This window comes from Globicephala melas, chromosome 1, assembly GCF_963455315.2.
Source record: "Globicephala melas chromosome 1, mGloMel1.2, whole genome shotgun sequence".
In the NCBI taxonomy this organism is placed as follows: domain Eukaryota; kingdom Metazoa; phylum Chordata; class Mammalia; order Artiodactyla; family Delphinidae; genus Globicephala; species Globicephala melas.
The window spans coordinates 114,684,783-114,701,665 of NC_083314.1; the positions used below are offsets into that span (position 1 = coordinate 114,684,783).

General features: G+C 36.0%; 1 protein-coding gene across 3 annotated transcripts in view; it reads left to right on the forward strand.

The window, feature by feature from the left end:
* TTLL7 (tubulin tyrosine ligase like 7) overlaps positions 1 to 16,883 on the forward strand; it is a 97,980-nt gene that overhangs the window by 71,660 nt on the left and 9,437 nt on the right. For all 3 annotated transcript variants that reach the window (XM_060303554.2, XM_030866049.3, XM_030866050.3), the window contains 2 exons: positions 8,820 to 8,980; positions 15,316 to 15,489. In XM_060303554.2, coding sequence (XP_060159537.1) covers positions 8,820 to 8,980; positions 15,316 to 15,489 — 335 coding nt within the window. The remainder of the gene's footprint in view (positions 1 to 8,819; positions 8,981 to 15,315; positions 15,490 to 16,883) is intronic.

Below are 16,883 nucleotides of genomic sequence, written 5' to 3' on the forward strand. Positions count from 1 at the left end.
ACACCAGTGAATGGAAGGCAGGAGGATTGGGGAGGAAGATCTTCAGACTTTAGTGAAGTTCTGAGAAAGGCCTGTCAGGCTGATGGGGAGCCCAGAACACAGATTGCCTGTTAGAAGGATCACACTGGGCAGAAATATTCCCCCTCTGGTATCCCAATCGTGCTCAATCCTTGGTCGGGAGCAGCCCGGGGAGAGTATAAGCTTGGCTTGACTGTTGTAACAAATCCTGAATGGGGATGCTGTCAGCTAACTGCACTCTTAGAAGCTGGTTGATTCAAATGGCATGTCTCCATGACTACCACAAAGGTTGTGTGTGATACAATTTAATTTGACAAACATTTATTGGTTGCCAATTTTGTTCAAGAGCTATACTAGGCACTGTTGGGGATTTTGAGAGTTGTTTATTCATTCATTTATTTATTTGCTCATTAAAACATGCACTCAACAATATTGATTGAGAGACGACCATGTCGCAAGGAGAATTCTAGATGTGGAATGCACAAGACTCATTTAAATCTCTTAATTCCATTTAGAAACCATTGTTGAAATATGTATCTCACTTTTTCTGCTCCAGTATTGGAAGCTTTTGCTAGTTTCTCATTTGAATATTGCAAAACTCTTAAGATTAGAATACCACACACACAAACTCTTCCACATGTCTTATTTCAAATTTTTCTTAATGGGAGTAAAATTTAAAGGTCAGTGATGTAGGACTAAACTACTGAAAGGAATCCTCACCAGGTGAAAATGGAATCAGCTGATCTTACTTAATGCATGTTGTGGTAACTCCACACTAGCATAATTCAGCTTTCTGCTAAGAATGCAGTTGCTTTATATAGTTTGTAAGGAATATACTTGAAGTATGAAAATATCACAGCAATGGTGGGCTGTGAAGAATGCCAAATTTTCTGAAAAGCTTATTCTCTGATATCTAGGCATAAACTAAGATTGGAGAAGGAAGAGAAATAAGTAGTGATAATAAGGTTGTACAATATTTGCATTTATTTTGGGGTTCTAAGAAACCCTTGTTTATCAAGTATTTCTTCTCTAAATAGCAATTTTTTAAATACCTACTGTAGCTGCTTCTGCATGAATTTTGACGTTATTATTTTCCATCTCTTTTTCATTTGGGCTGACATAGATGCTGTACAGGGCTGTTCATTTTCCATCAGCAAAGATGCCTTTACTCTATGTCACGGCTGCTGCATGCATCATTAGTACAGCATGTAGTGTTTTTAATGTTATTTCTAAACCTCCCTCACCTCATGCCATTATTTTAATTTAGGACCAACTGTTCAGCCATATGGAGCAGTTTGTCATTCAGCATCTGTATGTTCTTGCAAAATATGAATTTGTCTGTGGGCTTTATGCCTTCAAATGTGCTATATTTCATATGGAAAAGATAAATCTTTTCATTTTATTAATGCTTTCATTGACTGAATATCCCATTTATTTTTTCCCTTGGAGAGCTTGATGTTGGATCGGGATGCTTTTAAAAGTCACAATGTCAGGAAATGGATCCATTACCTAACATATTCTATAAGTTAGCCTCACATGAGTCCACAGGTAAACACAAAGGGCACCTTGCTGACTATTTGTTTTTGTGTTTCACAAGTTATTCATCTCCCATCCATTTACTTCTAACTGCAAAACACCCAGAAATCCAAATAGCACTGCAGATAGAACTGACACTAATTTTCCTCATCCCAGTCTGATTTCTTGCCTGTTTTCTGCCTTCCTAAAATTACTCAGCCAGTGTTTTGCTAGAGGTACAGGCATTGTCTCCCCATCTGTGTGGCCTTTTAAGCAAACTGGTTCCTGATGGACTGCATGGCCTTATTGGAGGGGGTGCCTGGGCAACCTTGTTTGTACACAGTGACTCCACCCATTTTCCCAAGTATTACTTGACTAGAGGTGAATCTGAATCTAAGAAGAGACAATCTCTTCTAGGATTTTGCTGTTGGCACCAGGACAGATCAAATTAATTATGAGGCATTGTCAGGTAGTGGTTAAGATCATGGGTCAGGCTACATAGCTATCCATTACCTAACTGTGCAATCCTGGGTAAGTTACTTATCTGCTCTATGCCTGGGTTTTCTCATCCATAAAATGAGATCCAAAATGTTTTCAGAACCAAACATTTTTCATAACCATTAGGCAGCAAAACCTAACCCGCCGGAACTCCTTTGGAGACAATGACCCTACAGGAAGTTATTATTTTTGTCTGTCTCTTGGTTTGAATATTCACATGTTTTCCTGTGGAAATAGTAATGTGTATGATTATGAAATCTAGCCTCAAGATTTTTGGAAAGGGATTGTGGACCAGTGTTATCTATCTCAGTGTTTTTATTTTGAGGATTAAATGAATTGCTATATGTAAAAGTGATTAGAACAGTGTTTGGTCCATTGTAAGCCTTCAATAAGTGTTAGCTCTGATTTTTACCTTGTTTGCATAGGTTTCACTTTCTTGCAAGAAGCATTTTCACTAAGACAAACACCTACTAAGTGCTAGACCTCTTTTGAGCCTTGGGGACATGGTAGGTATACTGGTATAATTCCTCTTTTTATGTAGCCAACAGTCTCCATTAACTAAACAGGAAATTAAAATAAAGTGAGATAATTATTAATAGGGGAAGAGTTGGGCATTCAGGGATCATACAATAGTTTAGTGGCAGGTAAAGGTCTCCCTGGAGAAGTGATGTTTGAGGTAAAACATAGAAGTTCACCAGGTGAACAGTTGGGGCAAGACTGTTCCAGGCAGAGGAGTGAGGCTGTGTGAAGACTCAGAGGAGAGATGAAGGGTTTGGGCTCTTGCTTCCTTGGTTTATATGCCCTCATATCCTCCAAATTACAGGTCTCTCTAACCCACTCCTTTCTCCAGGACCAGAGCTTGAAATTGAAAGATGAAGGGAAGCAAAGGAGAATGTATCTTCCCAGAAGGTGCTCTGGCAAAGAACGAGCAAGTTTCTGGGTTGCCCAGACCATGCTGGTCTCACAATCTGGGAGATCACTCCTCAGGCAGAGTTGTTTGCTGGGTTGCAAGAGGCCTGAAGATTTATCCGTCTCCATGTTGGAGGAAACATGAGGAGTGGCACAGCTGCATTCCCTATCCCTAACTCCTGGGCCGTTTTCCGAAGTTGCTGCTTTTAGCCATGTGTAGGCTAGTATATTAGACCATCATGCTTTAAAATTCCCTCGAAATTAAGAACAAAGCATGTACAGAGTAGCGGCCAAGAGAGCCTCCTCTAAGTGATGTACGGAGAGCAGTGCTTGGCGCGGAGCAGGCAGCCAGTTCATGTGAGCTGCCCTCCTCTTTGGTTCTGTCGCATCCTATGGATTTCACTGTGCACATATTCAGAAGGAATAACGAATAACTCGTCATCTCAAATGCTGTGTCACTTTAAAGCTGAATAATTATTTAATAATAGAATATGAAACGAAGATAATGTTAAAATTTCCAGTATTGTTAACATTTTAATTGCATTTATTATGTAGAACTCATATTTATTCTTGAAACCAATTTATGGGTTATCTTTGCTGCTTTTTAAATTCTTCCTGCGTTATGACTTTTGGCCTGTTATTACTCACTAATACATAGAAAGGAGGAAGGGAAGTTGAGAAGAGAATTGATTAAAATTTGCTGTTTACTGCTAGTGTTGATTCTTGTATCACATCAATTATGAGTCCTGTTTTCTACATTAAAAATATAAAAGGTTAAACTATTAGCTTAACTGAAAATCGTAAAAAGATAAAAAGTATGAATTAATGTCTGATATCCAAATTATATCAGTATTATTGTGAACAACTCATATCAAAAACTTTTAAATCCCTTTTCATAATTAAGATTTCATTATCTAATAACAAGCTTTTCCAGGACAATGTTTTTCACAAGCTACTTTATTACAGATTGCATTATCTCTCCTCATTCTCCTCCCCTTCAGCCCACACACCCCTGACACCTGTAGGGTTTACATACTGTTCCCACTTCACAGTGAAAGAAGCTGGAGTAGGAAACGAAGGAATCATGCTGCTTACACAATTCACTGTGAGAAGCTGTAGTTGATATTCTTCTATAAATAAAATGTTATTTTGAAATTTTTTCCCTAAATTGATTTTTTTTGCTTTATTTATTTATTTTTCATCTTTATTGGAGTATAATTGCTTTACAATGGTGTGTTAGTTTCTGCTTTATAACAAAGTGAATCAGTTATACATATACATATGTTCCCATATCTCTTCCCTCTTGCGTCTCCCTCCCTCCCACCCTCCCTATCCCACCCCTCCAGGCGGTCACAAAGCACCGAGCTGATCTCCCTGTGCTATGCGGCTGCTTCCCACTAGCTAGCTATTTTACGTTTGGCAGTGTATATATGTCCATGCCACTCTCTCACTTTGTCACAGCTTACCCGTCCCCCTCCCCATATCCTCAAGTCAATTCTCTAGTAGGTCTGTGTCTTTATTCCTGTCTTACCCCTAGGTTCTTTATGACATTTTTTTTTCTTAAATTCCATATGTATGTGTTAACATACGGTATTTGTCTTTCTCTTTCTGACTTACTTCACTCTGTATGACAGACTCCAGGTCTATCCACTTCATTACAAATAGCTCAATTTCGTTTCTTTTTATGGCTGAGTAATATTCCATTGTATATATGTGCCACATCTTCTTTATCCATTCATCCGATGATGGACACTTAGGTTGTTTCCATCTCTGGACTATTGTAAATAGAGCTGCAATGAACATTTTGGTACAAGACTATTTTTGAATTATGGTTTTCTCAGGATATATGCCCATTAGTGGGATTGCTGGGTCATATGGTAGTTCTATTTGTAGTTTTTTAAGGAACCTCCTTACTGTTTTCCATAGTGGCTGTACCAATTCACATTCCCACCAGCAGTGCAAGAGTGTTCCTTTTCTCCACACCCTCTCCAGCATTTATTGTTTGTAGATTTTTTGATGATGGCCATTCTGACTGGTGTGAGATGATATCTCATTGTAGTTTTGATTTGCATTTCTCTAATGATTGATGATGTTGAAACACATGAAAGTAGCTTTGATTTGCATTTCTCTAATGATTAATGATGTTGAAACACATGAAAGAATGTGTTTGTTGGCAGTCTGTATATCTTCTTTGGAGAAATGTCTATTTAGGTCTTCTGCCCATTTTTGGATTGGGTTGTTTGTTTGTTTTTGTTATTGAGCTGCATGAGCTGCTTATAAATTTTGAAGATTAATCCTTTGTCAGTTGCTTCATTTGCAAATATTTTTCTCCCATTCTGAGGGTTGTCTTTTGGCCTTGTTTATGTTTTTGGTTTCCTTTGCTGTGCAAAAGCTTTGAAGTTTCATTAGGTCCCATTTGTTTATTTTTGCTTTTATTTCCATTTCTCTAGGAGGTGGGTCAAAAAGGATCTTGCTGTGATTTATGTTATAGAGTGTTCTGCCTATGTTTTCCTCTAACAGTTTGATAGTTTCTGGCATTACATTTAGGTCTTTAATCCATTTTGAGATTATTTTTGTGTGTGGTGTTAGGGAGTGATCTAATCTCATACTTTTACATGTACCTGTCCAATTTTCCCAGCACCACTTATTGAAGAGGCTGTCCTTTCTCCACTGTACATTCCTGCCTCCTTTATCAAAGATAAGGTGACCATATGTGCATGGGTTTATCTCTGGCCTTTCTATCCTGTTCCATTGATCTATCTTTCTGTTTTTGTGCCAGTACCATACTGTCTTGATTACTGTAGCTTTGTAGTATAGTCTGAAGTCAGGAAGCCTGATTCCTCCAGCTCCATTTTTCGTTCTCAAGATTGCTTTGGCTATTCAGCGTCTTTTGTGTTTCTATACAAATTGTGAAATTTTTTGTTCTAGTTCTGTGAAAAGTGCCAGTGGTAGTTTGATAGGTATTGCATTGAATCTGTACATTGCTTTGGGTAGTAGAGTCATTTTCACAATGTTGATTCTTCCAGTCCAAGAACATGGTATATCTCTCCATCTATTTGTATCATCTTTGATATCTTTCATCAGTGTCTTATAATTTTCTGCATACAGGTCTTTTGTCTCCTTAGGTAGGTTTATTCCTAGATATTTTATTCTTTTTGTTGCAATGGTAAATGGGAGTGTTTTCTTGATTTCACTTTCAGATTTTTCATCACTAGTGTATAGGAATGCCAGAGATTTCTGTGCATTAATTTTGTATCCTGCCACTTTACCAAATTCATTGATTAGCTCTAGTAGTTTTCTGGTAGCATCTTTAGGATTCTCTATGTATAGTATCATGTCATCTGCAAACAGTGACAGCTTTACTTCTTCTTTTCCAGTTTGTATTCCTTTTATTTCCTTTTCTTCTCTGATTGCTGTGGCTAAAACTTCCAAAACTATGTTGAATAAGAGTGGTGAGAGTGATCAACCTTGTCTTTTCCTGATATTAATGGAAATGCTTTCAGTTTTTCACCATTGAGGATGATGTTGGCTATGGGTTTGTCATATATGGCCTTTATTATGTTGAGGAAAGTTCCCTCTATGTCTACTTTCTGCAGGGTTTTTATCATAAATTGGTGTTGAATTTTGTTGAAAGCTTTCTCTGCATCTATTGAGATGATCATATGGTTTTTCTCCTTCAATTTGTTAATATGGTGTATCACATTGTTTGATTTGCGTATATTGAAGAATCCTTGCATTCTTGGAATAAACCCCACTTGATCATGGTGTATGATCCTTTTAATGTGCTGTTGGATTCTGTTTGCTAGTATTTTGTTGAGGATTTTTGCATCTATGTTCATCAGTGATACTGGCCTGTAGTTTTCTTTCTTTGTGACATCCTTTTCTGGTTTTGGTATCAAGGTGATGGTGGCCTCGTAGAATGAGTTTTTAAACAGATGTTTATTCTAAATTTGCCTTTTTCCGAGAAAACTAATATCACTTCTTTAAATATGGCTGTTTTAAAGAGAAACAAATTCAGTTCTTCTTTTATATGCTCCCAATTTTCTATACGTTTGTACCTATGGAGAAAAATCGATCTTCATTCAGTCTGTATGTTTGAAAGTCTTTCTCTTTTCATCTCTCACTGTCATCTTTACAAGGAGTCCCTTTAATTAGATAAAATAAGAAGTGAAAATTCTACTTTGGTGAACTGAAATTAGGATAACTGTGTTTGTTCATATTTACTTTTTAAAAAAAGTGTTTCCTTGCAAATACCTGAATTGCAGAAGTATTAAATACATTGAATTAGTCAAAGTAGCTTTTTGGGATTTATAAATTTTTCAGAACCTCTAGGATTTTAGTTTCCCAGAATTAGATTAATCCTAGGCCTATTTCATGATACTTCCTCATTATGGTCCATATGTGGTCTGCTTTTATTTAGTTAGTGTTTTTAAGTTATTGTACCATTTGTGAACCCAACACCCAAATCAAGTATCTTGGCAATAATCTATTTTCTTATCAAATGACTACCTTCCATCCCCCTGGCCCTTTATGTCTCAGGTAGCCATTTTCTTAAATTCAGTATTCCCCAGTCCCTTCCTTTCTTTCTTTATATATTCTTATTATATCTATGTGTATTCCTCGTAAGTATTTTTAAAATTTAATTGTCTTTACTTCTATTAAAAGAGTTTCATACTGTATGTAATGACTGGTATGTATTTTTTAAAAACTTAACCATTGATAATTAAGATGCTCCGGATTGTTGTGTGCCCTTTAATTTCATTCATTTTGACTGTTGTATAAAAGTCCAAGGGAATGAGTATACGACTTTTATTCACTCTCCCATTGATGGAGAGTTAGAATTTTTCAAGTTGTCTGTAATTGTGAACAGCTGTTTGAACATTCTTGTACGTGGCTTTTGTTTTTAACCTGTGAGAGAGTTTCTCTTAGGAATAAACTTGCTGGGTCTTGGGGTATATGCATTTTCAACTTTAGGAGATAATGCCCAGCTATTTTCCAGTTTGTACTCCTGCCAACAAGTCTAAGAGATGCTGTAGATCCATATTTCTCCAGCACTTGGTGTTGTCAGACTTTTAATTTTTGTCAATTAAATGGATAGAAAATGATGTCTTATATAAGTCTTAATTTTTATTCTTTATGTTTATCAGACATATTTATTTCCTCTTTTGTGAAATTCCTGTTCATGTATTTTTGTCCATTTTTTTCTGTTAATTTGTTGGTGTGTATTTAACAATTGGTTAGGCATTCATTATATATTCCTGATACTAATCTTTTGTTAGATGTATATGTTTTGAATGTATTTTCCCAGTTTGTAACTTGATCTTTATTTCTTTTAAGCTATCTTTTGACGGCCAGAAGTTCTTAATTTTAATATAAGGGAAACCTATTAATCTTTTATGTTCTATACTTTTTTGCTACTTAAGTAACCTTTTTCTAAACCAGGGTCTAAAAGATATTCACTAATACTTTTCACTAAGATATTTAATGGCTTATTTTTCAAACTTAAAACCTTAATCACTCTAGAGTTGATTTTTGTGAATTGAGGGAATGATTCAACTTTATCTATTTTTTCCATGAAGATTACTATTTAAAAATTCTCCATTTATTGATTTAATTTAAATTTCACTTAACTTTAATTTTTAAATTTAATCTCTTCTTACTCCAATGAGTCAGACTTGCCACCTATGTCATATACCAGAGTTTCATAAATACTGGATCTATTTCTGGACTTTTCATTCTGTGCTGTCGTTTAGTGAGTGAGTGAGTGAGTGAGTATGTGTGTGTGTGTGTATTCATTTTTGAATTATATATATTCATCTTTGAATTTTAGGCACACATGTATACACCTAGATTTTGAAATATTTTGGGTTTTCCACTAGGTTTTGGACATAGTAAAAACAAGTGTCCGTACAGTTCTTCCACGCATCTGGAAGGTACCTGATGTTGAGGAAGTAAATTTATATCGGATTTTCAACCGAGTTTTTAATCGCTTACTCTGGAGTCATGGCCAAGGACTGTGGAACTGTTTCTGTGATTCAGGGTAAGTGTTAAGTTACCTTTTATTATTGTCATTTTTAATAATTTACTATTTAGTTATAAAGTTAGCCCAATAAAATGGCTGAATTTCTTTGATCTCTTAAAGTGTGGATTTGTAACTGCATGTAAGTTTCAGTACTCAACTATAATTTATAGCATTTAAGCTGATGTAGATGAGATGATGGATATGAACACAACACCACTCAACAAATTTGAATTCAGTGGAGAGAAAGTAGTCTTAATTAATAAAAAGTCTCAGTTAGACCTCTGTATCCTTACAGCTCTTCTGCTGTTGCCTTTATGTAGCAGACTTCCAAAATCATGGCTACACTCCTGCTCCTCTGCAGACTTTCAGTCCTGTCAAAGCTGTTGTGACTCACTGTCATTTTGTCTTCAAGATATCTAAAACCAAACGTTCCATACCTCCCTTTTATTCAGAAATGGCTTCCCTTCTGGACTTCCCAAAACCCCATTGTTATTCTCCCAATCACATGGGTTTGATATCTCAGGGGCATCCGCATCCTTGTTCTCCTTCATTTTCTTTATTCAGTCATGTGCTAAATCTTGTTAGTTTTTCTGTCACATCCCCACTGTGGCTACTCTAGATTATTTTTCATTATTCTTAACAATTATCAATTATTTAATTGTAGGTTGTTTTTCACTGTTCTTCACAATTATCGAGTATTTACTTGATAATTTAAATACTTTTGGAGATACAAAGCTGAATCTGACATAGATCCTGCCCTGAAGAAACTTAAAAATGATAATAGCTAACACTATACCACTTATACTATGTGCCAGGCATTGTTCTAAGCACTGTACATGTATTAAGTAATTTAATCCACACAACATCACTTTGAAGCAGGTTTTATGATAATTTCCATTTTATAGATAAGGAAACCAAGGCACAGATAGGTGCTAAGGACCTAGTGCAACTGGGATTTGAACTTAAGCAGCCTGGTCCCAGATTTCATGCTCTTAACCAATAAAACTCTGCTGTCTCTAATAGACAAAATAAGATACATGCAAAAGTCATGATCATGAAGGAGATGACAGATACGTTATTTTAGGATTTCAGAGAAGAGGAGCCTTTTTGGTAGAAAGGCTAAATGAAATTAATAGATTCCCAGGCATTTTTGCCTCCAGTTTTTTGTTTCCCTTATCCATCCTACTGTCAGAGTCATTTCCTAAAATCTAATGATTTCCCTCATTTATCATTAAAGTCTAGACTTTTTATCTAGAGATATAAGACTCTCTAATATGCTGATTCTTTCTTATTTCTCCAGTCTTCTCTCTCATTACTCTCCTACTTAAACTTTGCTCCCCAAAAATAAATTCATTATTTTTCAAATATCTTAAAAATTTGTCCTTTTCTGCCTCCGAACTGTTAGTGTCAATGAGTAGCTGATTGGGCTGCCTTCTACAACCCCATTTCTCCAATCCCCTCTGCATTATTTAAATCCTATGTAAAGACCCAGACCGTGCCCTTTTTTTGGTAAAACCTTAACAGACTATTCTAGTCTGACATGATCTCTGAATGTCTTCCATTTAAATATTCTAGTCATCTAGTACTGAATCATTTATACCATTTGCAGACTTATTCTCACCACCATAATTTTCCTCAGCTACCATTCACCAACGGGGAGAATTCACAAGGTGCTCTGGGTTGTGATGAAATCTGAGAATAATCTTGGCCATAAATTATTTCTACAGAGACTTAAGTGAAACATTTGAACTGTACTCCATGGCCCTTAGTTGATGGCTGTCTGTAGAAGTTCAATTAATCTAAAGTCATAATTAGAATTTTTTTCTGTTTGTTGATCCATTGGTTGGAATGTTGAACATGGATTTCAGCTACTCTTCACAAATGGAAGGCACTGAGATAGTCTGCTACTGAAATTGGTGCTGATGACACCATTTTGGTAATTTACTCTGACTCCATTCAGAATCCTTTCCTCTTGTACCTAGCACACTACTCCCCCCCAGATGTCTCTGGTGGTATCTATTACTACTAGTAATTGTAAAGAATGTAAATAACGTTTATTGAAAGATTACTAAGTGCCTGATACTGTTTTTCATAGTAAACATTTTTATAATTACCACTACAATATTTTGAATAAACTATTATTATTATTTTCATTGTATAGATAAGGAAATGGAAGCATAAAGTATATAACTTGCCCAAGTTCTCATAGTGTGCCTGGATTTAAACCCAGGTTGTCTGAGTCAAGAGCCCAAGCTCTTAACTCTATGCTTTATTCAGTCCTCTCAAAGCAGCATTGCCCATGGTTGCCGAGCTTGCTATACTGCAAGCCCATAGCATTAGCCCAATCCCCAGCCCCCTGCACTGGAGCGGCTGGAGCAGGAGTAGCTTTGAGTCCTATTTGACCTCCACTCTCCATCCATTTCTTTAAAAACTTGGAGGCTTGTAGAGATGAGTTTTACATCCGATTTTTTTTTTTTTTGTACCCTTACAAATGGCATTCCTAGGCTTCTTCAACTTAGTGAAGTCACATAGTGTTGTGTGTGTTTGATTGTCACTTTGAACCCAGACTAGTTCTGCTTATTCTTTGAATCGTATCTAGTCAATGTATACTCCTTTAACCTTTGATCTAACAGCCTAGCGGTCTAGGTAAAAATCTACTCTTAGCTCATTTCTAAAGGAATGATTTTAATAAAAGGTGTAGCTGTCTTTCACAGTTAGGTGTAAAACTCTTAGAAAAAATATTCCAAATAACTCTGGGCCACCTTGATTCCTGCCTCTGCCTGTCAACATCTCAATAATAAAACAAAATGAATAAACCATTCCCTGTCCACGTCCAGAAACTTCAAAGAATATTGTAGATGTTTGTCATAGGTTTTCCTAGAATTGGCCCAGGGGTTTGGCTGATGCATCAAAGAGAAAACACCCTCATCCCCCTCTCTTGCTCTTCCAGGCTGCTGAAGCCCATGCTCAGTGACCGTTTTTTATCACATGCAGCCTCCTGGGAGTGCTATTCAGAATGATGCTCCACGTTCTGAATGTGTCCTCTCCAGGGGAACAGCTCTTGGAATTTTCATGCATAAAATTATCCACCATGTTTTACTGAGCTAGGGGAAGCCTAGGTGCTATGGGACTCAAACTCAGGCCACAGAGCTCAGGAAGGGTGGCCAAGGGAAGCAATATTTCAGCTTAGACTTGCAGGATGAGGAAGAAGAGGAATCTGCCAGGTAAAGCAAAGAGGAGGAGGCAGGGGGACTATGGGAGAAGGAATGTATTATTTGGAAAAGCCCTCTTTCCACTCAAACTCCTGATATGTAAACCCCAAAGAAAAGAATCTAGTTTAGACCCTTTAGCCAAAGACATTTTCCTATGGAAGTTTGTCGTAGAAAAGCTTTTCTTTTACAATCTCAGGGAAAGAAGAAATTGTAAGGAGTATTCTAAGGCAGCAGTCTGCTTCTAGGCTGAATTATATGCCTACCTGAAAATGTATGCGTATCATATAGACTACTTAAAATGATGTGAATCTTTCTGTTCTTATATCACTTTCAACTGGATGTTGCGTTGTTCATACTTTTCAGCTCATTAATCTTTCTGTTGCTGATTGTCCGGTTGGTGTAGTCCAGATTTTTTTTTTTTTTTTTTTTTTTACTTTCCTTTCTTCTTTGGGCTACTCAGTCATTCATTTGGGCTTCTACCAGAGGAGAAAGAAATGAATGTTTCACTTTTTAGATAGCTGCTTTATTAAATATTTTGATGAAAAAGCTGGTAAAGATTATTGGATTACTGGATAATATGAGGCTTTTCAAGTCTCTGGATTTCATTAATCATTCCCCTTTGTTACCGGGAGGTTATTCAGTATTCTGTATCTTATTGTTATATTATTAAAAATGTCATTTGAAGTCATTTCTTTTCATATTTCTCTGAGGATTAGGGAGTTCTGGAGAGAACTTTTTAACCATTTAATTTTTCTTTTTGAATTCATAGATTTTGGCCCTCCCATTTCCTTGGAATTTAGATTTAGAAAGCAGGCAGATAAGACCCTGGGTTCTTTGATAAAGGCACTGGTATTTTAAATTATTTCTCCATCCTTTCACCTTCTTAAAATTTTGTGTGTTAGTATTGAAAATTGAGAACACTGTCGTGTTCTAGAGGCATTTCATATTACTCAGCTGTGCCAGGTAGTGGGTAGGAGGGAGGGGACACGGTTCAAAAACATTCAGGTTGAAGAATAGGTTTCTTTTGTGCAGAGGGGGTGCCATTAGCCTAGTACCAAACAAAGCAAGTCCTGGTCATTTTCTTTTTTCTTTATGAGTGATTCTGGAGTGTTGACACTTAAATATGGATTAATAGAGTAGAATGTGGTCTTTGGTCAGTGATGGTGAACATACACACCAAAATTAGGTAGAGAACCTTGATTCATATGTTTATTTTAAATATTTAAGGAACAATGAGAGAATGAGAAGCCAAAGCTGCTTATATTATAACTCACATATTACTCAGAGTGTTACATCAAATTAAGGTGCTATTTGAAGAAGGTCCTTTGCCTTTCCTCCATTTTATGTGTTCTTTTCTTACGTCTGTACTCCAAGTCAGCAAAAGAAAAATTACCGTGATGTGAGGAACCTGATAGTGAATCTAATCAGATGTCTCCAAAGTATCAAAATATAAATATATTCAAATTCAGGGGGGAGGGTGGTGATGGAGGTAGGCTTTTACAGAAATACCCAGAATCCCAGGGGAGAGAAAGTAAAAGTGCTCAGCTGAGAGTCAGACAGTCAGAATGTTTTCTTCGTGTATTTACGTTTGTATGAAATTTTGATTTCTCTGGGCCCAGGCATGTAAGCCTTGCTAGATCAAGACTTATCAGTTATAAACATATTCCCTTATTAATTGGTGTTCTCCTGTTTTTCTTGATTACATCAAGTAAATTGGAGATATATCTATATACACACAAATATGCATATCATATCTAGTTTTTCTTATATTTAGTAATAATTTAAATTTTTAGAGTTAATTTAACTAACATATTACTATTTCTTGAATGAAAGTAACTTTTAATCCTTTTTAAATAATAAAAACAGTATTATATTTAGCCCTGAACATCTTAGAAAATGGAGGAAAATTTATTCCTTTCAATCTACTTATTTGAATCTTATTCCCTTTAAGAAAATCTGTCATTCACTGATGACATGCTGTCTTTTCTCCTGAAAAAATAAACAGTAGCCTTTCTACTAAAAAATACCTTTCTGAGTTTCTAAAGCATTTTTAAAAAATTCCAAAGATATCAAATATCCACAGGAGATTGAAAATGGAATCTTTGAATTTCCCACTGGGAAGTACATTTCTTCAGAAAAATATTTTCCTTAATATTTTTTTCTTTCTAGTCTTTTCTCTCTCTGCGGGTTAAGCGAATTGGTTTATGTAAAATGAGACTTGAACCATTACCAAATCTTAAAGCAAACCTTCCCCTTGAGGCTTGAAAGGAGTTTCAGTTACACTAAGGAAATAAGTCAGTCTCTCTCTCTCTCTCTCTCTCTCTCTCTCTGTCTCTCTCTCCCTTTCTCGATGGTGGTAGGATGATAAGATGTTTCCTGATTTGGGCCATGACAATCAGCTTAGGAATTGTGAATACATATATATGTGTACACACACACACGCACGCATGCATGCATGCACACATTTAAATTTACCAAGACAGTATGTACTACTGCCTGCTGTGCACTAAGCTGAGTGCACTGAAGGAGGGAAGACACTACCTTTGGAACTGCAGTAGGGCAGGACTTGTGGAGATTACATTACATCTACAGTATAGAACCTGTGCTCTAGGAATATCATGGACATAATTACATATGAAAGTGTTTTGAAAGGGGTGGTCATAAGCAAAGGATTAACCAAAATTCTCAGAGTGAATCTGAGAGATAACAATTAAGAGGTCACAAATTAAGTTGCAGCAACTTTTTAATTTGTGGGATCATTATTAATATAAAAATAAATGTAGCTTCCTAGAAAATGTAAATTCTTAGAATACCTAACTTGTGAGAAATTAGCTCAGTATTTTACAGTTACTTTAATGTAGAGTAACTCATTTTTTAGGAGGTGTTGGGAAACCATCCTGTTACTTAGAGCTAGCAGCAGTGAAGTCTTTAAAGATATGAATTCTATGTTGTGTTTTTTTTCATGTAAAGATTAATTTCCAAATTTGTATATTTACTTCATACCTCTCAACCATCTGTAGTCACTTCAAATGTGTGAGGCCATTTCTACATTTTTTTAATGGGTTTGTTGCTAGGTAAGTGATATAGTTGGTTGCCATTTTTAACAGCCACATGAGGTCATGTCTGTTTCCATGCCAACAGATCCTCTTGGGAGAGTATTTTCAGTAAAAGCCGGGAGGTGGTGACTCCTTTGCAGCTCCAATGTTGCCAGCGCCTGGTCGAGCTTTGTAAACAGTGCCTGCTAGTGGTTTACAAATATGCAACTGACTCAAGAGGATCACTCTCAGGCATTGGTACCAATTGGGGTAATTCCAGGTACTGGTTTACATTTCCTAGACCCTGTGAGTTTTATATAAAGTAATGCCACAATGCAGTTTGAAATTGAAAGTCGCTTTTTGTCTATATGGTTAGAGAAAAAGCTAAAGACTAAAAATTCATACATGCTATTATCTATAAGATCCTTTTAATTTGAACAATCTTTACCTTTAAAGGACTGAACAAGGACAGCAATTACAAAGCCGGAGGTGACAGAAATAACCTACATGGAGATGGTATTATTTAACTTATATACTTTTGCTTTCAAAAGCCAAGTAAGAGCATACAAAAGGGTAATAAATTTAATTTTTCCCCCAGTAGGGATATTTCAACATTTGTCCTTTATCCTAATATAGTTGAGAAGATGCCTTTAGTTTAATTTTTATTGTTCAGTATGCCTCTACTATTCCCTTCATCACCAAAAAGATCTATGGGAGGTGGATTTTAAGTTCCATTTAAAAACTGGATTTTTATAAATATTGTCCAGTTAAAATAGGTAGTTTTCCAAAAGTATGAAAATATTGTTTTTAAGCTGCAAAGATACACGAATAAACAGGAAGTACATTTTAGCACTTCTCAAGACAGTCGTAGTTCCATTTAGAATTAAAGACGAATATGTGACTTTTAGTATGTGTAAGTTGTAGTACTCTCAGAGACAATTTTCAGTCTCAGCATCTCTGTATTTCTATCTTTCATGTACTGAGCTTCCATATAAGCTCATTTACGTGGGTAAAAACATTTTTTAAAAACCACTGAGTTAGGGCTTCTGCCTTTGGTAATAGAGCAAGCACTGGGTATTTGGACAAATCCTCCCTCTGATGACAACAAGAAAAGCTGGACAAAATACCAAAACATTTGCTTGAAGACATCAGAGAGTTAAAACCAGGTACTTGTTAGTGAGTACTTGTTAGTACTGAATAATGCTTTTGACAGACTCATGGGCCTAAGGGAAAAAAGTAGGAGTTCAGGGCCTGTCAAAGATTGGGGCCTTGATAAACACCATAGATTCCTTCAAGTGACAATGTCCCAGATGTTTTGCAAAGCAAAAGTTGACAGAATTACAGGGAAAAATAGACAAATCTACAGCCATCGAGGGAGATTTTAATATATACTTCTCAAAAAATTAGAGACAAAGAACATTTTAACAATATGATTAACAAATTTAACTGTCATATAATAGTGAATTCAGTGACCTCAGAATACAATACACCAAGCATATCTGAATCTTTTATAAAAATCAACTATATAGTGGAATAATAAAACATAGTTCGAAAAATTAAAATCACACAGAGTATCGTTTCTCATCACATGCTATTAAAAATAACAAAATATCCAGAAAATCCATACTTTGGAAAGATAAAAAATATACTTTAAATAACCCATGAATGAAAGAA